Below are 17,953 nucleotides of genomic sequence, written 5' to 3' on the forward strand. Positions count from 1 at the left end.
TTTTCTGTTTTGTGTATGTCACCTGACAGAAATGTTTCGTTTCTTCCTTTCACTTTGTTATTTTGGTTTTGTGTGTTCAGTTTAATAAATTAACATGGACACTTACCACGCTGCATATTGGTCCGATCCTCCCTACTCCTCCTCAGACGACGAAGAGATTCGTTACACACTTGTGTTTTGTATGTAACACTTTCTGTACCCAACAGGAGAAAAACAGGAAAAACATTCAGTAAGATAAAGGGTTTTCTGTACAAAAATGAAAGTGGCTCATTCCTTTAAAACTCTAAAGACAAAAACACATGCAAAATGTAAGAAAGAAAAACATTAGGCTACATCCTGCTGTAATGTCTGCTTCAGACTCACATCCTCAAACACGTAGATCCCCTGAACACAGCTCACTCTCCAGATCCCAATCACCTGAATTCTAGTTACCTGTATGTCATTATCACACACTATTTAGTTCAGTTCTTTGCACCCCGTCACTGTGAGGTATTGTTTGTTTTGTGACACACGGCTTGCAGAGCGCTGTGGTGCCCATGATGGGCTTCTCCTGTGAATGATAGTTTGTCTGCCTCACTAACCACGACTTTTGCCTATTCCCTGCCTGTACTTTAGCCTATCGGATTTCCTGTTCTCTACCTATTGCCTGATCTCCTGGACTACGTCATTAGCCTTCTCCATGCCTGTACTGTTGCCCTTTTGGACCCCCTTCTGCCTGCCCCTGGACCCAGCTACCTGCCTCCTCCTGTGTATGACCTTCTGCCTGCCCCTGGACCCAGCTACCTGCCTCTTCCCGTGGTCCTATGCAATAAACAACGCTTGAAACCAGCGCTGTCTCCCCTCGTGTTCATTACACCTGCCTCCTATTTTGGTCTGGCCACAGCACCTCATCTACATCACAAGCAATGTTCTCCCTGGCTAAACAGAGGGGAAAGAATCTTCTGGAGTGACAGATCCAGCCGCTGAAAGCCCCCACATCAACTTCACCACATGCATCATCCATTGCCTGGAGAAGAGGCGTGTGAGGGGATGGCGGTCATACACCTTCCATCACCATGCCGAAAAAAACTATTCAATTGTGTTTAGGAATGGAGAATATGGTGGGAGGTATAGAACAAACTGTGGGAGGTCGATGGACCAGAGCAGCCCGGTGGAAACTCACGTTGTCCTAGATGACAACATACCTGGGCTGCTCTGGTCCACCCCTCTGCTCGGCTGGAATGAGGATGCCGTGTAGTGTGTCCAGGAATGTGATGAGAAGGGCGGTGTTGTAGGGACTAAGGTTGGCATGGTGATGGCTGACGCCTTACTGGCTAATGGCTGCACACATGGTGATATTCCCTCCACGCTGTCCAGGGACATTTACAATGGCACGGTGGCCAATAATGTTCCGTCCCCTTCTAGAGCAGTCAATATGGTGAGGCACAATATACTGGATTACAGTACTGTAATGTGTATATACAGTGCTGATATGATAGTAAATTCACAGTATAGTACTTACTTGCTCATATTCATAGTGCTGTTCTTTAACCCTCTCTGAGTGTCGCTCAAATGGCGACCTGTAGACCTGTTTCATCAGGATTCAGTTGCGCTGTAATACACGGTGCAATGTAGACAAGCCCACCTGGTGAATGTTATTGAATATTGTGTTGTCTGAAATGATGTGGTTCTGGATGTCTCGTAGGCTAATGGCATTGTTTGCCACCACCACGGTCTCCTGTTCTGGTGTGAACAGCCGGTGTCTTCTACCATGGCCTGGCCTTCTCTCAGTTCTGGTGTGAACAGCCGGTGTCTTCCACCATGGCCTGGCCGTCTCTCAGTTCTGGTGTGAACAGCCGGTGTCTTCTACCATGGCCTGGCCATCTCTCAGTTCTGCAGAAGATCCACAAATATGATGACATTACTGTAACTTTGGGCAACAATCACTGAGTAACATAGGCCTACTGGTATGTCAGAATGCAGTATACATAAAGAGCATAGTGTAGATGGTAGGTAACTTACCGGTTGTCATTTCTGAATGTACGGATGATAGATGCAACCGTGTAGCAGCTCAGGTTGGGCTGAACTCTCTGCCCAGCCTCCCTCATACTCAATCCATGGTTGAGCACATGGTCAACCAATGTGGCCCTGATCTCATTTGAGAAAACTGTCCTTCCTCGTCCTCTCACTCCTTCACCTCTAGCTCTTGCTTCACCATTGACTTCAATTTTCCATTGACTTCCATCTCATCTGTGGCCTTTTATAGCACTAAAGCTCTGATTTCTAAGTGAACAATTCAGCAACTAGTGTTTACACCTGTGAGGAGTGGGTGTAGCCAATTGGTTTATAGAGCTTGCAATTTTGCAGACTTGGTTTAAGGATTTGGTTCATGAGTTTCAGGTTTCGGTGATTGTGTTTCAAGTTCCAATTTTAGTGTGTAAACAATTGGGAAAAACTGTAATCTGTCATTCTCAAGCATCTGCTCAGTGAACTGTGTCTGTTCCCCTCAGGGCGTGTGGTGTGATGACCTTGTTGGCTGGGCCTGGTCCAACAGCTGCCCTGCTTGGCCTGGTAGTGTTTCCAAATGTTGTGTTGGACCCACTGATTGGTAGCAGCCAATTTCAGCTGAAACAGGCCTGAAACAATGGTTGTGTCTCCCAGTAGGTTAGATGGTAGTGATTATTGAAATGAAGTGCAGAACATGTTGGAATGGCTTTAGAGTAATATAGGAGCTCCAGAGGGGGTTTATAATGTAAACAGCTCAGCAGACCGGAGGCTGTGGTTAGCCTAGTGGGTGTGTGTCTGGCCTGAGGCTGTTTGAAAGGGAAGCTGGTACCTGATACAGGATCAGAGGGTACTAGCTGAATGGAGATAACACCCTTGACAGGCAGCCATGCATAGTTATCACTTCTGTAACACACACAAACATATACAAGCAAACACAATTACACACAAATCCTACACTCATACAAATGCACAGCTATTGTAATAATGTATATTTTAATGACAACTGCACTCCACAAACCAAAACAGCAAAGTAAATATGTCTCCTTGTTTGTCTGTGCTGTTTCTTTGACCACGCCTCAGGCTTATACAACCACTGAATTATATAGTGTCTGTGCACGTCATGTTTGTTAAGTCTGAATGTTAATGTAACATACAGTACTTACATCCACTACAGCTCTGAGGCTGCTAGCCCCAGGGGAGTGGAGAGTAGGATTGTAGTGTGTAGATCTGCCTGTATTACAGTATAGACTTATCTCTCCCTAGTGCAATGCAGCATTGTATTCTGTTGGCAGAAGATGTGTGTGTGTATCCTCGCTGTGCACAATAGGGGGTGTTGTATATTGGTGTCCAATTTCAATATTCTGGTGCATCATGGGCAACGGAGCGGGACACAACTAAATTTAGAAGGGGCCGCTGGTGTCCATGGAAGCAGGTATCAGTGTATTGGTTCTATAAGGTGTGTGTGTGTCTTCCTCATGACACAGGGCAACCTAGAGAATGTCATTTAGAAATCGACTTCTGCCCAAGTCGTTGCCTCTCCTTGTTCGGGCGATGCTGGGCGGTCTACGTCACCGGTCTTCTAGCCATCATTGATCCATTTTTCATTGGTTTTGTCTTGTCTTCCTACACAACTGGTTTCAATCCCATTCATTACCTGTTGTGTATTTAACCCCCTGCTTCCCCTCATGTCAGAGATGGTTTGTTATTATTATCATCGTGTTGTATTGGTGCGTCGGGTTCTCGTACCCACATTGTTTTGTGTATTTTTACCTCATTAAACTACTCCATTTTACCAAGATAAATTCTCCTGCACCTGACTTCCGTGCCACCTATACACACACACCTAGGACAATGGTAGAGCAGTGAAAGAAGACATGACTTTATAACATTGCCATGGCATTTATTTCAACATGATAACAAACCATTTACTGTAGAAGTGTTGATTTAGAGTAGTTATACTAAAACATGTGAACTGTTAAACTTAATGTAAAAAAAATGCCTTCATAAAGTATTTATAAGACCAGTAACATGGTTATAACTGAGATGAAGATTGGTAGTGTAAGCATATAAAATATGTTGAGATGAAGTTAAGTCTGATTATGTAGTGATTATGTAGTGATATACAGCCAAGGGAGATTGACAGGTCTATGAGCCTCTATAGGTACATGGGGCCTTATGGCAGTGTTCTTCAATTCTGGCCCTGTGGTCACACACACTGTAATCAATCCCATCAAAGCCTTCACGCGTTTCCTCTGGTGTGTCAGTGCTGGAATGGAACTAAAGCCTGCACACCCTGTGGGTCACTAGAACCAGGATTGAAGAACCCTGCCTTATAGACTGCATAAGACATCTTATAGAATGTCTATGAAGCCATATGTAGTTCCTATGAGGCAGGTGTGTTGTTGGCTGCAGTCCTCTGCTCGCTGAGGGTGTTTGCCACGTAGCCAATCAGAGTCATGTATTCCTGGAAGCTGACCTTCCCATCTTTGTTCTCGTCCAATCCCTTACGCATCTCCTTCACTGCAGAGGAACTCTCTGTTCCCTATGAGGTGAGAGGGGGAGAGAGTGGGGAGAGAGGAAGAGTCTATTATTAAAGATTGCTTCCCCTAGAACACCTGGTGCTGATTTGCATTAGGACTAGGGTTGAGGCTCGGGTGTAACCGGGACGCGAACACGAACCTAGGGTCACGGCTCGGGTTTAACCGGGACGCGGACACAAACCTAGGGTCATGGCTCGGGTTTAACCAGGACACAAATCTAGGGTCAGAGTTGAGGAGTAGTGATACAAGGATAGGTGGAACTTACAGTCATGACGTTGCCGAGCTGTTTATTGACGAGGCCCTGGAAGTCCTTATCTCCGAGACTGCCCTTCCCTTTGGCAGACTTCAGATACACTTCTACCACTGTCTGGATGGCCGACTCCATAGCTACTGGGAGAGAGGAGAGGATGGGGGGGGGGGGGTGCAAAAAACTCTAAAGTTTAGACAATTGAATGCAGCAACTGTTTCACTGGAACTAGCTGGAACAGTTAAGACAAGGTACACTCTTAGAAAAAAGGGTTCCTAAAGAGTTCTTCGGCTGTCCCCATAGGAAAATCATTTTTGATTCCACATAGAAAACTCTGTGGAAAGGGTCCTGCACGGAACCAAATGGTTTTGAACTGGAACAAAAAAAAATATATTTAATGGGGACAGCTGAAGAACCCTTTTAGGTTCTAGATAGTACCTTTTTATCTAAGAGTGTAGAAAGAGGACGTCAGAATAGAGGAAAGAATGGAAGAGAGGTGAGGTGAGGTAAACAAAGGAAACTAAGGAAAGGAGAGAGAGAGAGAGAGAGAGGGACGGGAGGAGTCTGAGGTAAACAATGGAAACTAAGGAAAGGATAGAGAGAGAGAGAGAGAGGGACGGGAGGAGTCTGAGGTAAACAATGGAAACTAAGGAAAGGATAGAGAGAGAGAGAGAGAGAGAGAGAGAGAGGGACGGGAGGAGTCTGAGGTAAACAATGGAAACTAAGGAAAGGATAGAGAGAGAGAGAGAGAGGGACGGGAGGAGTCTGAGGTAAACAATGGAAACTAAGGAAAGGATAGAGAGAGAGAGAGAGAGAGAGAGAGAGAGAGGGACGGGAGGAGTCTGAGGTAAACAATGGAAACTAAGGAAAGGATAGCGAGAGAGAGAGAGAGGGACGGGAGGAGTCTGAGGTAAACAATGGGAGCTGTGATGTCTGATGGAGAGAGGGATACCTGATCACCATAAGCCAGCAGAAGGCTATGGGTTCATATTACTACAGCTAAGACCTGTCTGTTACACTCTCCAATATATATATATATATATATATAGCTACCCTACCCCCTCTACAGTATCTCTAACCCCTTCTCTTTTAACATTAGGGTGATGTCCTGAGGGTAGGTCGGGTGATGTCCTGAGGATAGGTCGGGTGATGTCCTGAGGATAGGTCGGGTGATGTCCTGAGGGTAGGTCGGGTGATGTCCTGAGGATAGGTCGGGTGATGTCCTGACGAGGGTAATGATGATGGGTGATGTCCTGAGGGTAGGTCGGGTGATGTCCTGAGGGTAGGTCGGGTGATGTCCTGAGGATAGGTTGGGTGATGTCCTGAGGATAGGTCGGGTGATGTCCTGAGGATAGGTCGGGTGATGTCCTGAGGATAGGTCGGGTGATGTCCTGAGGATAGGTCGGGTGATGTCCTGAGGGTAGGTCGGGTGATGTCCTGACGAGGGTAATGATGATGGGTGATGTCCTGAGGGTAGGTCGGGTGATGTCCTGAGGGTAGGTCGGGTGATGTCCTGACGAGGGTAATGATGATGGGTGATGTCCTGAGGGTAGGTCGGGTGATGTCCTGAGGGTAGGTCGGGTGATGTCCTGAGGGTAGGTCGGGTGATGTCCTGAGGGTAGGTCGGGTGATGTCCTGAGGGTAGGTCGGGTGAGGTCCTGAGGGTAGGTCGGGTGAGGTCCTGACGAGGGTAATGATGATGGGTCATGTCCTGAGGGTAGGTCGGGTGATGTCCTGATGATGGGTGATGTCCCGATGAGGGTAATGATGATGGGTGATGTCCTGATGAGGGTAACCCTAGAGCCCCAACCCACAGGTAAATTTCCCATCTGACAATGTCACACACCAAAATGCATGCGCATTCCCACAAACACACACACCTGTCCCCTGGGCCTAGGCCAATTAGGACTGATCGTACATTAGCCTAATTAGTGGGTGAGTGAGAGCAGAACACACCCATGGTCTGATGCCAGGTGTAGGATTCTGTTTCATATCCCACCTTGATGCCACACATACTATCCTGTGTGAGTTCCGCTGTAACTAACACATTAGCCAACCACAGACCCACACCGCTGGACATCTGTCATCATCTTCATCCCTCATCACTATTTCACCAGCCTGCGGGTGTCCCGAGCGAGACATCTTCTACGCACATAATTAGGAGACGCTGTGTGCGGTCCTCTGTAGCTCAGTTGGTAAAGCATGGTGCCAGTAACGCCAGGGTAGTGGGTTTGTATGCACGCATGACTAAGTCGCTTTGGATAAAACAGTGCTAAATGGTTATTATTATCACAATCAGGGATGGGCACCTGAACCCCTTTTGTAGGCCCGCGGATCAATTTCCACACATTTTTCAGGAACTCAGTCAGGGTCTCAACTTACTGTTAAGAGTTACAATAGTAGAACAGACAAGGTGACATTTCTAAATGTGGTTGTGCATCAGCAGTTTCTCTTGTTATGTCAGTCACTCAATTAGCCAAGTCAGCTAAACATGTTATATTGGTAAATGAGTCTAGCGGCCAGCTATCTAAACGTGTAGTAATCATGGTCAAATTACCGACCGGGACCCCCCATGTATAATCAGATGAAATTAATATTAAAAACAGAAAACATTGGTCTCATGGCAAGTGTAGAATCGCAGGAAATTCACTCAAATAATTTTGTTTAGGGCCCCCAAAAGGCTGGCTCTGACTGCATGTGTGTGTATGGATGTGGGTAGGCACACCCGCAAGCTACTGTGGCCCTCATGATTTCTGATTTTTGGTGGCCCCCACCCTTATTATATATTGTGTGTGTGTGTGTGTGAGCCATAGATCAGAGTGATTGATGAGAAGATCGATCCATGAGTATCTTTTTAGACCCAAACAGAGGATGTAATGAGACTAACTGGTGTGAAACCAAGCTGCCCGGGCTGCACCAGAATACAGAACAGAACCCTGGACAGGACTCGGTCAGCGGGAGGGAGGAGAGGAGATGAGATGTTAAGAGAAGAGACAACAGAGTTCAATAAGGTGACACTAGTTTGGTGTTTTATGTTTGAACCAATGACTTGGGAAAACCAGGTCAGCTCAGGCTCCAACAATACTTTAAATATATTTTTTCAAATTTAACCTTTATTTAACTAGGCAAGTCAGTTAAGAACAAATCATTATTTACAATGACGGTCTACACTGGCCAAACCCAGGCGATGCTGGGCCAATTGTGCACCGCCCTACGGGACTCCCAATCACGGACGGTTGTGATACGGCCCGGAATCAAACCAGGTTGTCTGTAGTGACACCTCAAGCACTGAGATGCAGTGCCTTAGACCGCTGTGCCACTCGGGAGCCCCCCACATAGCACTGAGATGCAAGGCCTTAGACCGCTGTGCCACTCGGGAGCCCCCCACATAGCACTGAGACGCAGGGCCTTAGACCGCTGTGCCACTCGGGAGCCCCCCACATAGCACTGAGACACAGGGCCTTAGACCGCTGTGTCACTCGGGAGCCCCCCACATAGCACTGAGATGCAGGGCCTTAGACCGCTGTGCCACTCGGGAGCCCCCCACATAGCACAGACACAGAGCCTTAGACCGCTGTGCCACTCGGGAGCCCCCCACATAGCACTGAGACGCAGGGCCTTAGACCGCTGTGCCACTCGGGAGCCCCCCACATAGCACTGAGACACAGAGCCTTAGACCGCTGTGCCACTCGGGAGCCCCCCACATAGCACTGAGACACAGGGCCTTAGACCGCTGTGCCACTCGGGAGCCCCCCACATAGCACTGAGACACAGAGCCTTAGACCGCTGTGCCACTCGGGAGCCCCCCACATAGCACTGAGACACAGGGCCTTAGACCGCTGTGCCACTCGGGAGCCCCCCACATAGCACTGAGACGCAGGGCCTTAGACCGCTGTGCCACTCGGGAGCCCCCCACATAGCACTGAGACGCAGGGCCTTAGACCGCTGTGCCACTCGGGAGCCCCCCACATAGCACTGAGACACAGGGCCTTAGACCGCTGTGCCACTCGGGAGCCCCCCACATAGCACTGAGACACAGGGCCTTAGACCGCTGTGCCACTCGGGAGCCCCCCACATAGCACTGAGACACAGGGCCTTAGACCGCTGTGCCACTCGGGAGCCCCCCACATAGCACTGAGACACAGGGCCTTAGACCGCTGTGCCACTCGGGAGCCCCCCACATAGCACTGAGACACAGGGCCTTAGACCGCTGTGCCACTCGGGAGCCCCCCACATAGCACTGAGACACAGGGCCTTAGACCGCTGTGCCACTCGGGAGCCCCCCACATAGCACTGAGACACAGGGCCTTAGACCGCTGTGCCACTCGGGAGCCCCCCACATAGCACTGAGACACAGGGCCTTAGACCGCTGTGCCACTCGGGAGACAGACATGTTTAATTGATGTTTAATAAACCCCACTACGAATTTACTTTCACATCCAATGTGTGTAAGAAAAGTTAGGAGTTACTTTCAACTATTCAACATTATTTAGGTAGTCTACACAAATGACTTTGGAAGCTGAATAATGTTTATATGTGTTGACATGATATCTCAGTTGAATCTAACAGCTTGTTTCCATAGCTAAGCAGGGTACAATAGAGGCATGTATGCATTTCCTCCTGTATTCCACTAGGAGACAATGTTCAGGCAGGAAGTGTAGGACTGTGGCTTCACTTTTAATTTCAATATACCTCTATATTTAGGTTAATGGCATGACGTTGAAACAATGACGGTGTAAAATATATCCAATCAAATATGAAACTCAACGTAATTTCATCCATATTGAATATGATAAACTATTATGTTTTTAAGTGGAATTTAACAGGATTTCAACTTATACATAGTTCTGATTATTATGTTGGAATTAGATTGATGTACTGTAACAACCTTTGTCAGGTTAAGTCAATGTATTTAGGTTGAAGTTTACCCACATTTCAATGCTGGTTGACTTTTTTCAAAATGTTCCATGTTGATTCACGTCATAATATGTTGGCAAATAATGTTGAAACAACGTTAATTCAACTAGTGTGTGCCAAGTGGGTAGTGTGTTCTATAAAGCATTGTGGGTTATACCTGGGATGTCAGGGCTTGCAGGTGATCATCAACCTGAAAATGTAGATATCTTTCTCCTTTCCGAACACATTTAGGGGATAGATACAATCATGTGGCAGCCTGAATATGGCGGAGAGAACTTGCTTCAGTCTAATTAGGATACTTTAGAGAGCGTTGGGTGGGTCACAGCAAAGTTTGAGAACCACTGCTACAGGCCTAACTACATAAATGGGCAGACTTTCACACAATAGCTTATTTAGAGCCACGTCTACTCACTCTCTCCATGCCTATGAACTGTGTGATGCTCGGTTCAGTGGACTCGTTTCACCTGCATGAGCTTTGATTATTTCGATGGCCAACCAGAATCAATCAGCGGGGATGTGATGTGTTCAATAACTTACCAGGTGTGACTGGTTCCCTTCCGCAACCATACCTGCATGGTGCTGTCAACGCCGTTTGCCACAAGCCATTTCTCCCCGCGCTATTAAATACACCTTGGGTTGTCATTCGACTCACTATACCAACGTCTTACCGTTCGTTAATAATTCAGTGTGAGCTGTCCTAGCTGCTGTTACACAGGGCCACGGTCGGTGTTGAGGTTGTAGACAGACTCGAATGAATGTCATTGTCCACAAGCTTGTAACTACAACAACTACTGAACCGTTCACTCTTCGGCTCGTGCATAATTTGAGACGATTGTGGGTAGCCTACCCACCGTGGTTTTGCGCCCCCCCGCCTTTAGCCGAACTAATACGGTCGATTTGTAGAGTGGTCCCGAGGTAAGACTGACAGGGAAAATAAAGACGCGCCTTCTGGTTTGTCCTGAATTGTAAAGGGGTTGAGGATTGGGTTACCGACAAGGAGAAGCCGATCCCTGTGCTATAATGCTAGGTGGGTTTCGGACAATAGATCCGCTCGCAAACTACATTATTCATGTTCGAACGGAGGAACATTTTCTGGGAGGCCCATTTGGATCCATCAACGCAATGGCCTGTTTGAGTCAACGGAACTTTAGACAAACAGGCTAGGCTACATACTTCAGTTACTTTATCTACTCACCGTTAGATTGTGAATGAGAAAAAAACAAATGTGCTCGATGTCAATTATCTTGTCCAGGCTCTCTCTGTGTCTCTCAGGCACTCTTCTCAAGGCTCAAACTTGATCAACTAGTTGCACTCAAAAGAATCTCTTCCGTGATAGAAAATTTTCTTCACCAAACTTTTTTGTATTGTGTCACAGAAGGGCGTGTGCCTGGGAAAGGGGGCCGTGTGCCTGGGAAAGAGCATGGGAGATAGACGAAGGGGGAAGGGCTGCCAACATATTCATTTTATTGTGTTAATAACTACTCTACGATTTGAAACGTTGATTTGAACCTTCTGATCAACTAGTGGGTCAGGTGGCGCCCCACTGTCTGATTTATATCGCGTGATTTCTGATGATTTTCTCGATTATATCGACTGATTGGTTCTGAATGGGGTTAATCACTACTCTATAGTTTGCCAGTTATTTTATTTTCATGTTTACAATAGATGGTTTATTGTAGACTATATGTTGTATTTAGATTATTAAAAAGAAATGTGTAGCCATAATATGGTAAACTTAGGTATGCTATTATGAACCCTCCACACAACGTTAACAATTACTTTCCACAGATCAATGTTAGGGATGGCTCAAATATTTTAGCCACCACATTGCATCAGCACCTTGAGTGAGCAAGTGTGAACAGGCAATAAGGTGTGTGTGTCTGTGCATGGTAGTAGACCGAGTCATATTTCCACCACACCCTTAAAGTCAACATCAGTTCGAGTTTATTCAACCACATTTCTCAGAAACACAAACCATAATGTATAATTATTCACAAAGCAAGGAGAAACTTAGACATGTAGAACTCACAGACAGATTCATTAAGAACATAATCACAGCCATGTTTTTAGTCAGTTTGTTATTTACACATAGGCTATATTCTCCCGTGGCATGTATTCATGGATGCCAAGGGAAGCCAGGCTTCCCCAAGAAATTGACAAAAAAACAAGATAAAATAATGTATATTTCGTCTCTCTGTGTTTCATACGTTTTTTTCCTTCAATACACAAGAGGTTGAATGGATCTCACCGGAGAACTCAACCAAGTGAGCGAAACAGTGCCCCTCTGTCTCTGTATGTGTAGCCCATATATCTGATGCTGTCTCGTCAAAAAGAGAATATTGTTGCCGCCTGTAGCATTGAAATCAAGGGAAGCCAGTGAGCATTTGGCCTCCCTTGATAAAAAAAATTACACAATGAAAGCCAATCAGCGTTGACATAAACTAAGTAAACTCAGCTGTGAATGGTCCTGGCCCAGCCTGAAAAAGTGTCAAGGGAAGCCAGTCTAGATTTGGCTTCACACCAATCACATCACATCACATCAAAAGCCAAACGTCATTGACAGAAAAAACTTGAATTGTTGCATCTCGTTGTGTTGTTGTCCTCTGGTGGCTTGCTAGCTAGCTAAAATTGTCCCTTTCCTAAAATAGCCATGGATGGAGAGGGATTTGGACTTGTGGTTTTACTTACAGTGCATTTGGAAAGTATTCAGAACCCTTAACCTTTTGCACATTTTGTTACGTTACAGCCTCATTCTACACACAGTACCCGATAATGACAAAGCAAAAACAGGTTTTTAGAAATGTTTGCAAAAAAAAAAAAAAAAATGATCTCACATTTACACAAGTATTCAGACCCTTTACTTAGTACTTTGTTGAAGCACCTTTGGCAGCTATTACAGCCTTGGGTATGATGGTACAAGCTTGGCACACCTGTATTTGGGGAGTTTCTTCCATTTTTCTCTGCAGATCCCCTCGAGATGTGTCAGATTGAATGGGGAGTGTCACTGCACAACTATTTTCCGTCCGTTCTCTAGAGATGTTAGATCTTGTTCAAGTCCGGTCTCTGGGTGGGCCATTCAAGGACATTCAGAGACTTGTCCCGAAGTCACTCCTGCGTTTTCTTGGCTGTGTTCTTAGGGTAGTTATCCTGTTGGAAGGTGAACCTTTGACCCAGTCTGAGGTCCTGAGTGCTCTGGAGCAGGTTTTCATCAAGTATCGCTCTGTATTTTGCGCTGTAAATCATTCCCTCGATCCTGACTAGTCTCCCAGTCCCTGCCGCTGAAAAACATCCCCACAGCAAGATGCTGCCAGCAACATGCTTCACCGTAGGGATGGTGCCAGGTTTCCTCCAGACGTGACGCTTGGAATTCAGGTCAAAGAGTTCAACCTTGGTTTCATCAGACCAGAGCATCTTGTTTCTCATGGTCTGAGAGTCATTGAGGTGCCTTTGGCAAACTCCAAGTGGGCTGTCATGTGCCTTTTACTGAGGAGTGGCTTCCGTCTGGGGCTACTCTACAAAAAAGGCCTGATTGGCGGAGTGCTGTAGAGATGGTTGTCCTTCTGGAAGGTTCTACCATCTCCATAGAGGAACTCTGGAGCTCTGTCAGAGTGACCATCGGGTCCTTGCACTGAAATGCATTGCCTTAGTCCGCTGCGCCACTCAGGAGCACCATTTAAGAATGATGGTGGTCACTGTGCTCTTGTGGGCCTTCAATGCTGCAGAAATGTTTTGGTACCCTTCCCCAGATCTGTGCCTCGACACAGTCTTGTCTTGGAGCTCTACGGACAATTCCTATACGACCTCATGGCTTGGATTTTGCTCGGACATGCACTGTCAACCTTGGGACCATATATAGACAGGTGTGTGCCTTTCCAAATCATGTCCAATCAATTGAATTTACCACACATGGACTCCAATCAAGTTGTAGAAACATCTCAAGAATGATCACTGGAAACAGGATGCACTTGAACTCAATTTCGAGTCTCATAGCAAAGGGTCTGAATACTTACATAAATAAGGTATTTCTGTTTTTGTAATACATTTGCAAAAATGTCTAAACCTGTTTTTGCTTTGTCATTATGGGGTATTGTGTGTAGATTGATGAGGAACATGTGTTATTTACCCATTTTAGAAGAAGGCTGTAACGTAACTCTGAAAACTTTCAGAATCCACTGTGATTCTGTGTTCTGGCCAATGATTATAATGGCCATTCTGATCCAACCATAAAGTCATACATTGTGCCTCTGGCCTGAGAGGATGGAAGTTCAATGTAGCTAGATGTAGTAGGCTAAAACAAGCTGGCTAATCGTTGCCCATGAAGGGAAGTAAGGCTAGCAAGCATTTTAGCCAGCCTATAGGACAACAACTAAAAGCGTTTACTGTAAGACAAAGTCATAGACAGTTTCAGCAACATGAAAGAGAGGAAGATAGCATTGGTGTGTCTACAAGTAGGGTGAGTCAACAGGTTTTTTTCTCCTTACGCACACACACACACACATTAAGTTGATTAGACTAAATTGTTTGTGGAATATTTTAGTTGTCACTGTATTAGACTAAGCATAGGTGAGTTGATGATGTTAAAATGGTATTGGAATAGTGGAGGCTCCTGTTTACTTTGTGATTTGCAGTAACTCTCCGGTGTTCTAAATCAATAGTTGTTTATTAGTCCAAAAATGTCTAAACTTGCTTTACCATGCTGTAGGTGATGTTACTGTACATGTAATATGCCTTGTGGACTTTACTGGACAGAGGTTGCTATCCGGGGGGGAAAAAAAGTTTGGTTGAATTTATTCTGCCACTGTCTCGGCCTTAGGCCTATATGTCAAGGCATATGAACTAACAGGTTATAGAGCAAACAACGCAGTTATCACAACACATAGGTTGTAATATGGCTTTTATTTTAATGTCTTGGCTTCCCCATTGATTTTACCCTGCTACTGATTCTCCCTAGCCTGGGAGCCAGATATTCTGCTGCTTTAGCCAACTCCTTCCCTGCTGCCATACCAAACATCATACCAAGCATCATACCAAACATCATAGCAATCATCATTGGCTGAAGCAGTATGACTGACATCCAGGCTATGTCCACAATTCTTTACTCCTGCCTAGTGCCTATACACTTAATGGTGTTTTTCACTTTCATTCCTACAGCCTCCTGTTCATTTGGTAAGAGGTACAACCTCCTGGAAAACACTAGCAGTCTCATTCACAACAGGGCCAGAATAAATTCTACTTACACACCAAGTTCTACATTTACACAGACAATGCAGACACAGTCCGATGCCATCACTGCTCTGTGTGTGTGTGTGTATGCAGTATTAGTTTGGCGAGATGTAATTATAGAGAAAGAAAGACAGAGGGAGGGAGGGAGGTCAGGTAGTCATAGATACTATAGTTGTATGATTCATCCATGTTTTATTTTGCTGGACCAATCCTCCATAGCTTTAGAGAGGGAGGGAGAGAGAGAGAGAGTAAGGTCAGGTAGTCATAGATACTATAGTTGTATGATTCATCCATGTTTTATTTTGCTGGACCAATCCTCCATAGCTTTAGAGAGGGAGGGAGATAGAGAGAGACTAAGGTCAGGTAGTCATAGATACTATAGTTGTATGTTTTATTTTGCTGGACCAATCCTCCATAGCTTTAGAGAGGGAGGGAGAGAGAGAGAGACTAAGGTCAGGTAGTCATAGATACTATAGTTGTATGTTTTATTTTGCTGGACCAATCCTCCATAGCTTTAGAGAGGGAGGGAGAGAGAGAGAGAGTAAGGTCAGGTAGTCATAGATACTATAGTTGTATGTTTTATTTTGCTGGACCAATCCTCCATAGCTTTAGAGAGGGAGGGAGAGAGAGAGAGACTAAGGTCAGGTAGTCATAGATACTATAGTTGTATGATTCATCCATGTTTTATTTTGCTGGACCAATCCTTCATAGCTTTAGAGAGGGAGGGAGAGAGAGAGAGACTAAGGTCAGGTAGTCATAGATACTATAGTTGTATGATTCATCCATGTTTTATTTTGCTGGACCAATCCTCCATAGCTTTAGCAAACACTTGCCAATTTAGAAACACAACATGGGGATAACCATACCACTAGAATAACTTATCATTGTAATCATATGGTAGTAACAGAACAAGACATGGAGACATCCTATTGGATAAAGCCGCCGTGTTGATTTGCTAGTCGTCCAATCAGCTGCCAGAACTCCAGGAAGGTGAGCTCTCCGTCGTTGTTCTCGTCAATTGAGTCCATGAGTCGGTCGATGACAGCTGGGTCATCAGCGTTCTACAGGGGGTCAATAAGGGCCGTCAGAATCACTAGTTAAGAGGCTTCCTTTCCTCTTCTCAGATTCAGAACCACACTGACTGATCTGATTGTGCTTGTCAGAAAAGCCATGTGATGAGAAGAAACCGTTCTACCATCTGTGGTCATGAGAAGGGAACAAGGAAATTAAGCTATTTGATGGGTGTCACTATTTGGCCATTCTAGAAAGGATGGCGGTACAGCACTTTACAAGCACAAATGCAAATGTCTATTTTAGCATGGCCATACTGATATACCACAGGAGGCAGAGGTTGGAAGGACAAGAGGCATCTGTGCAGTCTATGTCCCCATCTAGAGGAAATGAAGTGGACCACAAACTGATGTGGCTCACCAACCCTGCTCCTAGAGCGCTAAAGGGGGGACGCTTTTGTTACAGCCCAGCACTAATCATCAAGCTGAATCAGTTGTATTATAGCTGGACTGGAATAAAAGCCTGCGATCACTGGTTATTATAGTATTACTCAAACGTTACCACAGTATAATTAACATGTAATTACCTTAACGAAGTTGGGGAGTTGTGTTTTGACCAGGCTCTGGAACTCATCTCTGCTCAGTGTGTCTGAGGATCCATCACTTCCAGCAAACGCCTTGAACTGGGAAACGAGTACACCAATGGCTGACTCCATCACTGACAGAGAGAGAGGAAGAATGGAGAAGAGACACAGAGAGGTTATTGAACTGAAAAATCATAAAAACGTAGATAAAATACTACAGACCAAGTCAGGTCAACGACGGCATTGAGAAAAAACAGCAAGTGTTACAGAGGAGGAGAGAAAGAGACGGGAGGACAGGAGATAGAAACATTAAACAGAGAGAGAGTTAAAATATGTATATTCAACTTATAGAGAAATATGGAGGTAGATTAGAATGATTAACTCACCTGGACACTGCTGCCGGTAGCTGAGGTGGTGAGTGTGTTGAGTGTGTTGAGGTGGTACGTGTGAAGGTAAGTTTTTCTCTCTCTCTTTCTGACTCTTATACTCACCTCCTCTTCCTAAAATCAAGCCCCCCCCCCCCCCCCCCCCCCATCTCTTGTAAATGTTTCTCATGTCATGGCGTCCATTCTGTCCACTTCAAGGTTAAGGTGTCTGTAATAGTGTAAGCTAAATTACCCCACACTGACCACTGGTTTCTTTCCATGACGTGATTATAGGATTTATACAACACTGAAAAGCCCTCACCTTCAGACAGGAAACCACACGTGTTCATTTACCCATTTATTATTAAAGATTACAATACGTTAGTCTAGGCGTTATGCTCTGCTCCTTCATGGTAGCTCACTGCTAGAGCATGCATAATGTTAAGCTAATAATAATTACAGGCAGAGAGCAAGGTGTGCTATACCAAATCACCCTGCAGGAAGGAAACACAGAACCTAACAGGTGGAGGCTGTGGTGGCTGGTGGGTAAGCAGAAAACAGACATGTTACAGCAATTGTACTGTACGTCACCAAGAACACCAGCGCATAGCTTGTGTGTGGCAGCCATCATGGAAGTGTGTGCAGAACCTGGTGGACTAAATAGACCACCATATTAACGTAGAGTGATGATCTCATTGATGCAATATCAGCTGATGCAACACTCAGGTTTCCTGTCTGGCTGCCATATGAATGTTAAGTCACTATGCTTATACTAAAACATCTCAGGGCAGCTCTTCTGGTTTACTTAGCTTTGGGCAGGACAAATCAACTTCATCAGCAGCAGAAATGAGGGATTGTGTATTGCATGTTTCGCCCTTTGGCTTGGATTTAGAATATTCTATTGATTCGAGCCTGTCTTGATTCAAATCTAACATCAGTGTTATAAAGTCAGTTTTATTGTGAGTGTAGTTACGTGAGTCTTTCATTCTGACCAGAGTCAAAGGGTAGCAGATTATTCCCACCCTCTGGCATGAATGGCATCTCCTCTCCTAGTCCAGCTATATCTGACATTAACCTCACA

The 17,953-nt window shown here is 45.4% G+C and overlaps 2 protein-coding genes across 4 annotated transcripts; both read right to left on the reverse strand.

Annotated features, from left to right (window-relative positions):
- Positions 1-3,865: 3,865 nt before the first annotated feature.
- On the reverse strand, positions 3,866-11,239 carry LOC110508454 (protein S100-A16). Of its 3 annotated transcripts, none has more exons than XM_021588991.3 (3): positions 10,886-11,239; positions 4,792-4,913; positions 3,866-4,528 (listed from the first exon to the last, which is right to left on the reverse strand). In XM_021588991.3, exons 2-3 carry the CDS (start codon positions 4,909-4,911, stop codon positions 4,370-4,372), a joined length of 279 nt encoding a protein of 92 aa, XP_021444666.1. In that variant the 5' UTR covers positions 4,912-4,913; positions 10,886-11,239; the 3' UTR covers positions 3,866-4,369. The 3 variants fall into 3 exon arrangements, with proteins under 3 accessions (XP_021444666.1, XP_021444675.1, XP_021444658.3); XM_021589000.3 differs by having other exon boundaries at positions 4,792-4,916; positions 10,886-11,100; XM_021588983.3 differs by lacking the exon at positions 10,886-11,239 and adding an exon at positions 10,228-10,613 and having other exon boundaries at positions 4,792-4,916.
- A 4,435-nt stretch (positions 11,240-15,674) lies between these two features.
- Positions 15,675-17,001, reverse strand: LOC110536110 (protein S100-A11). Its single transcript, XM_090223702.1, has 3 exons — positions 16,894-17,001; positions 16,511-16,641; positions 15,675-15,974 (listed from the first exon to the last, which is right to left on the reverse strand). Exons 2-3 carry the CDS (start codon positions 16,637-16,639, stop codon positions 15,840-15,842), a joined length of 264 nt encoding a protein of 87 aa, XP_090079828.1. The 5' UTR covers positions 16,640-16,641; positions 16,894-17,001; the 3' UTR covers positions 15,675-15,839.
- Between the last annotated feature and the right edge of the window lie 952 nt (positions 17,002-17,953).

The sequence above is a fragment of the Oncorhynchus mykiss genome, chromosome 3, assembly GCF_057628025.1.
Source record: "Oncorhynchus mykiss isolate SJ-2025 chromosome 3, ASM5762802v1, whole genome shotgun sequence".
Lineage (NCBI taxonomy): Eukaryota > Metazoa > Chordata > Actinopteri > Salmoniformes > Salmonidae > Oncorhynchus > Oncorhynchus mykiss.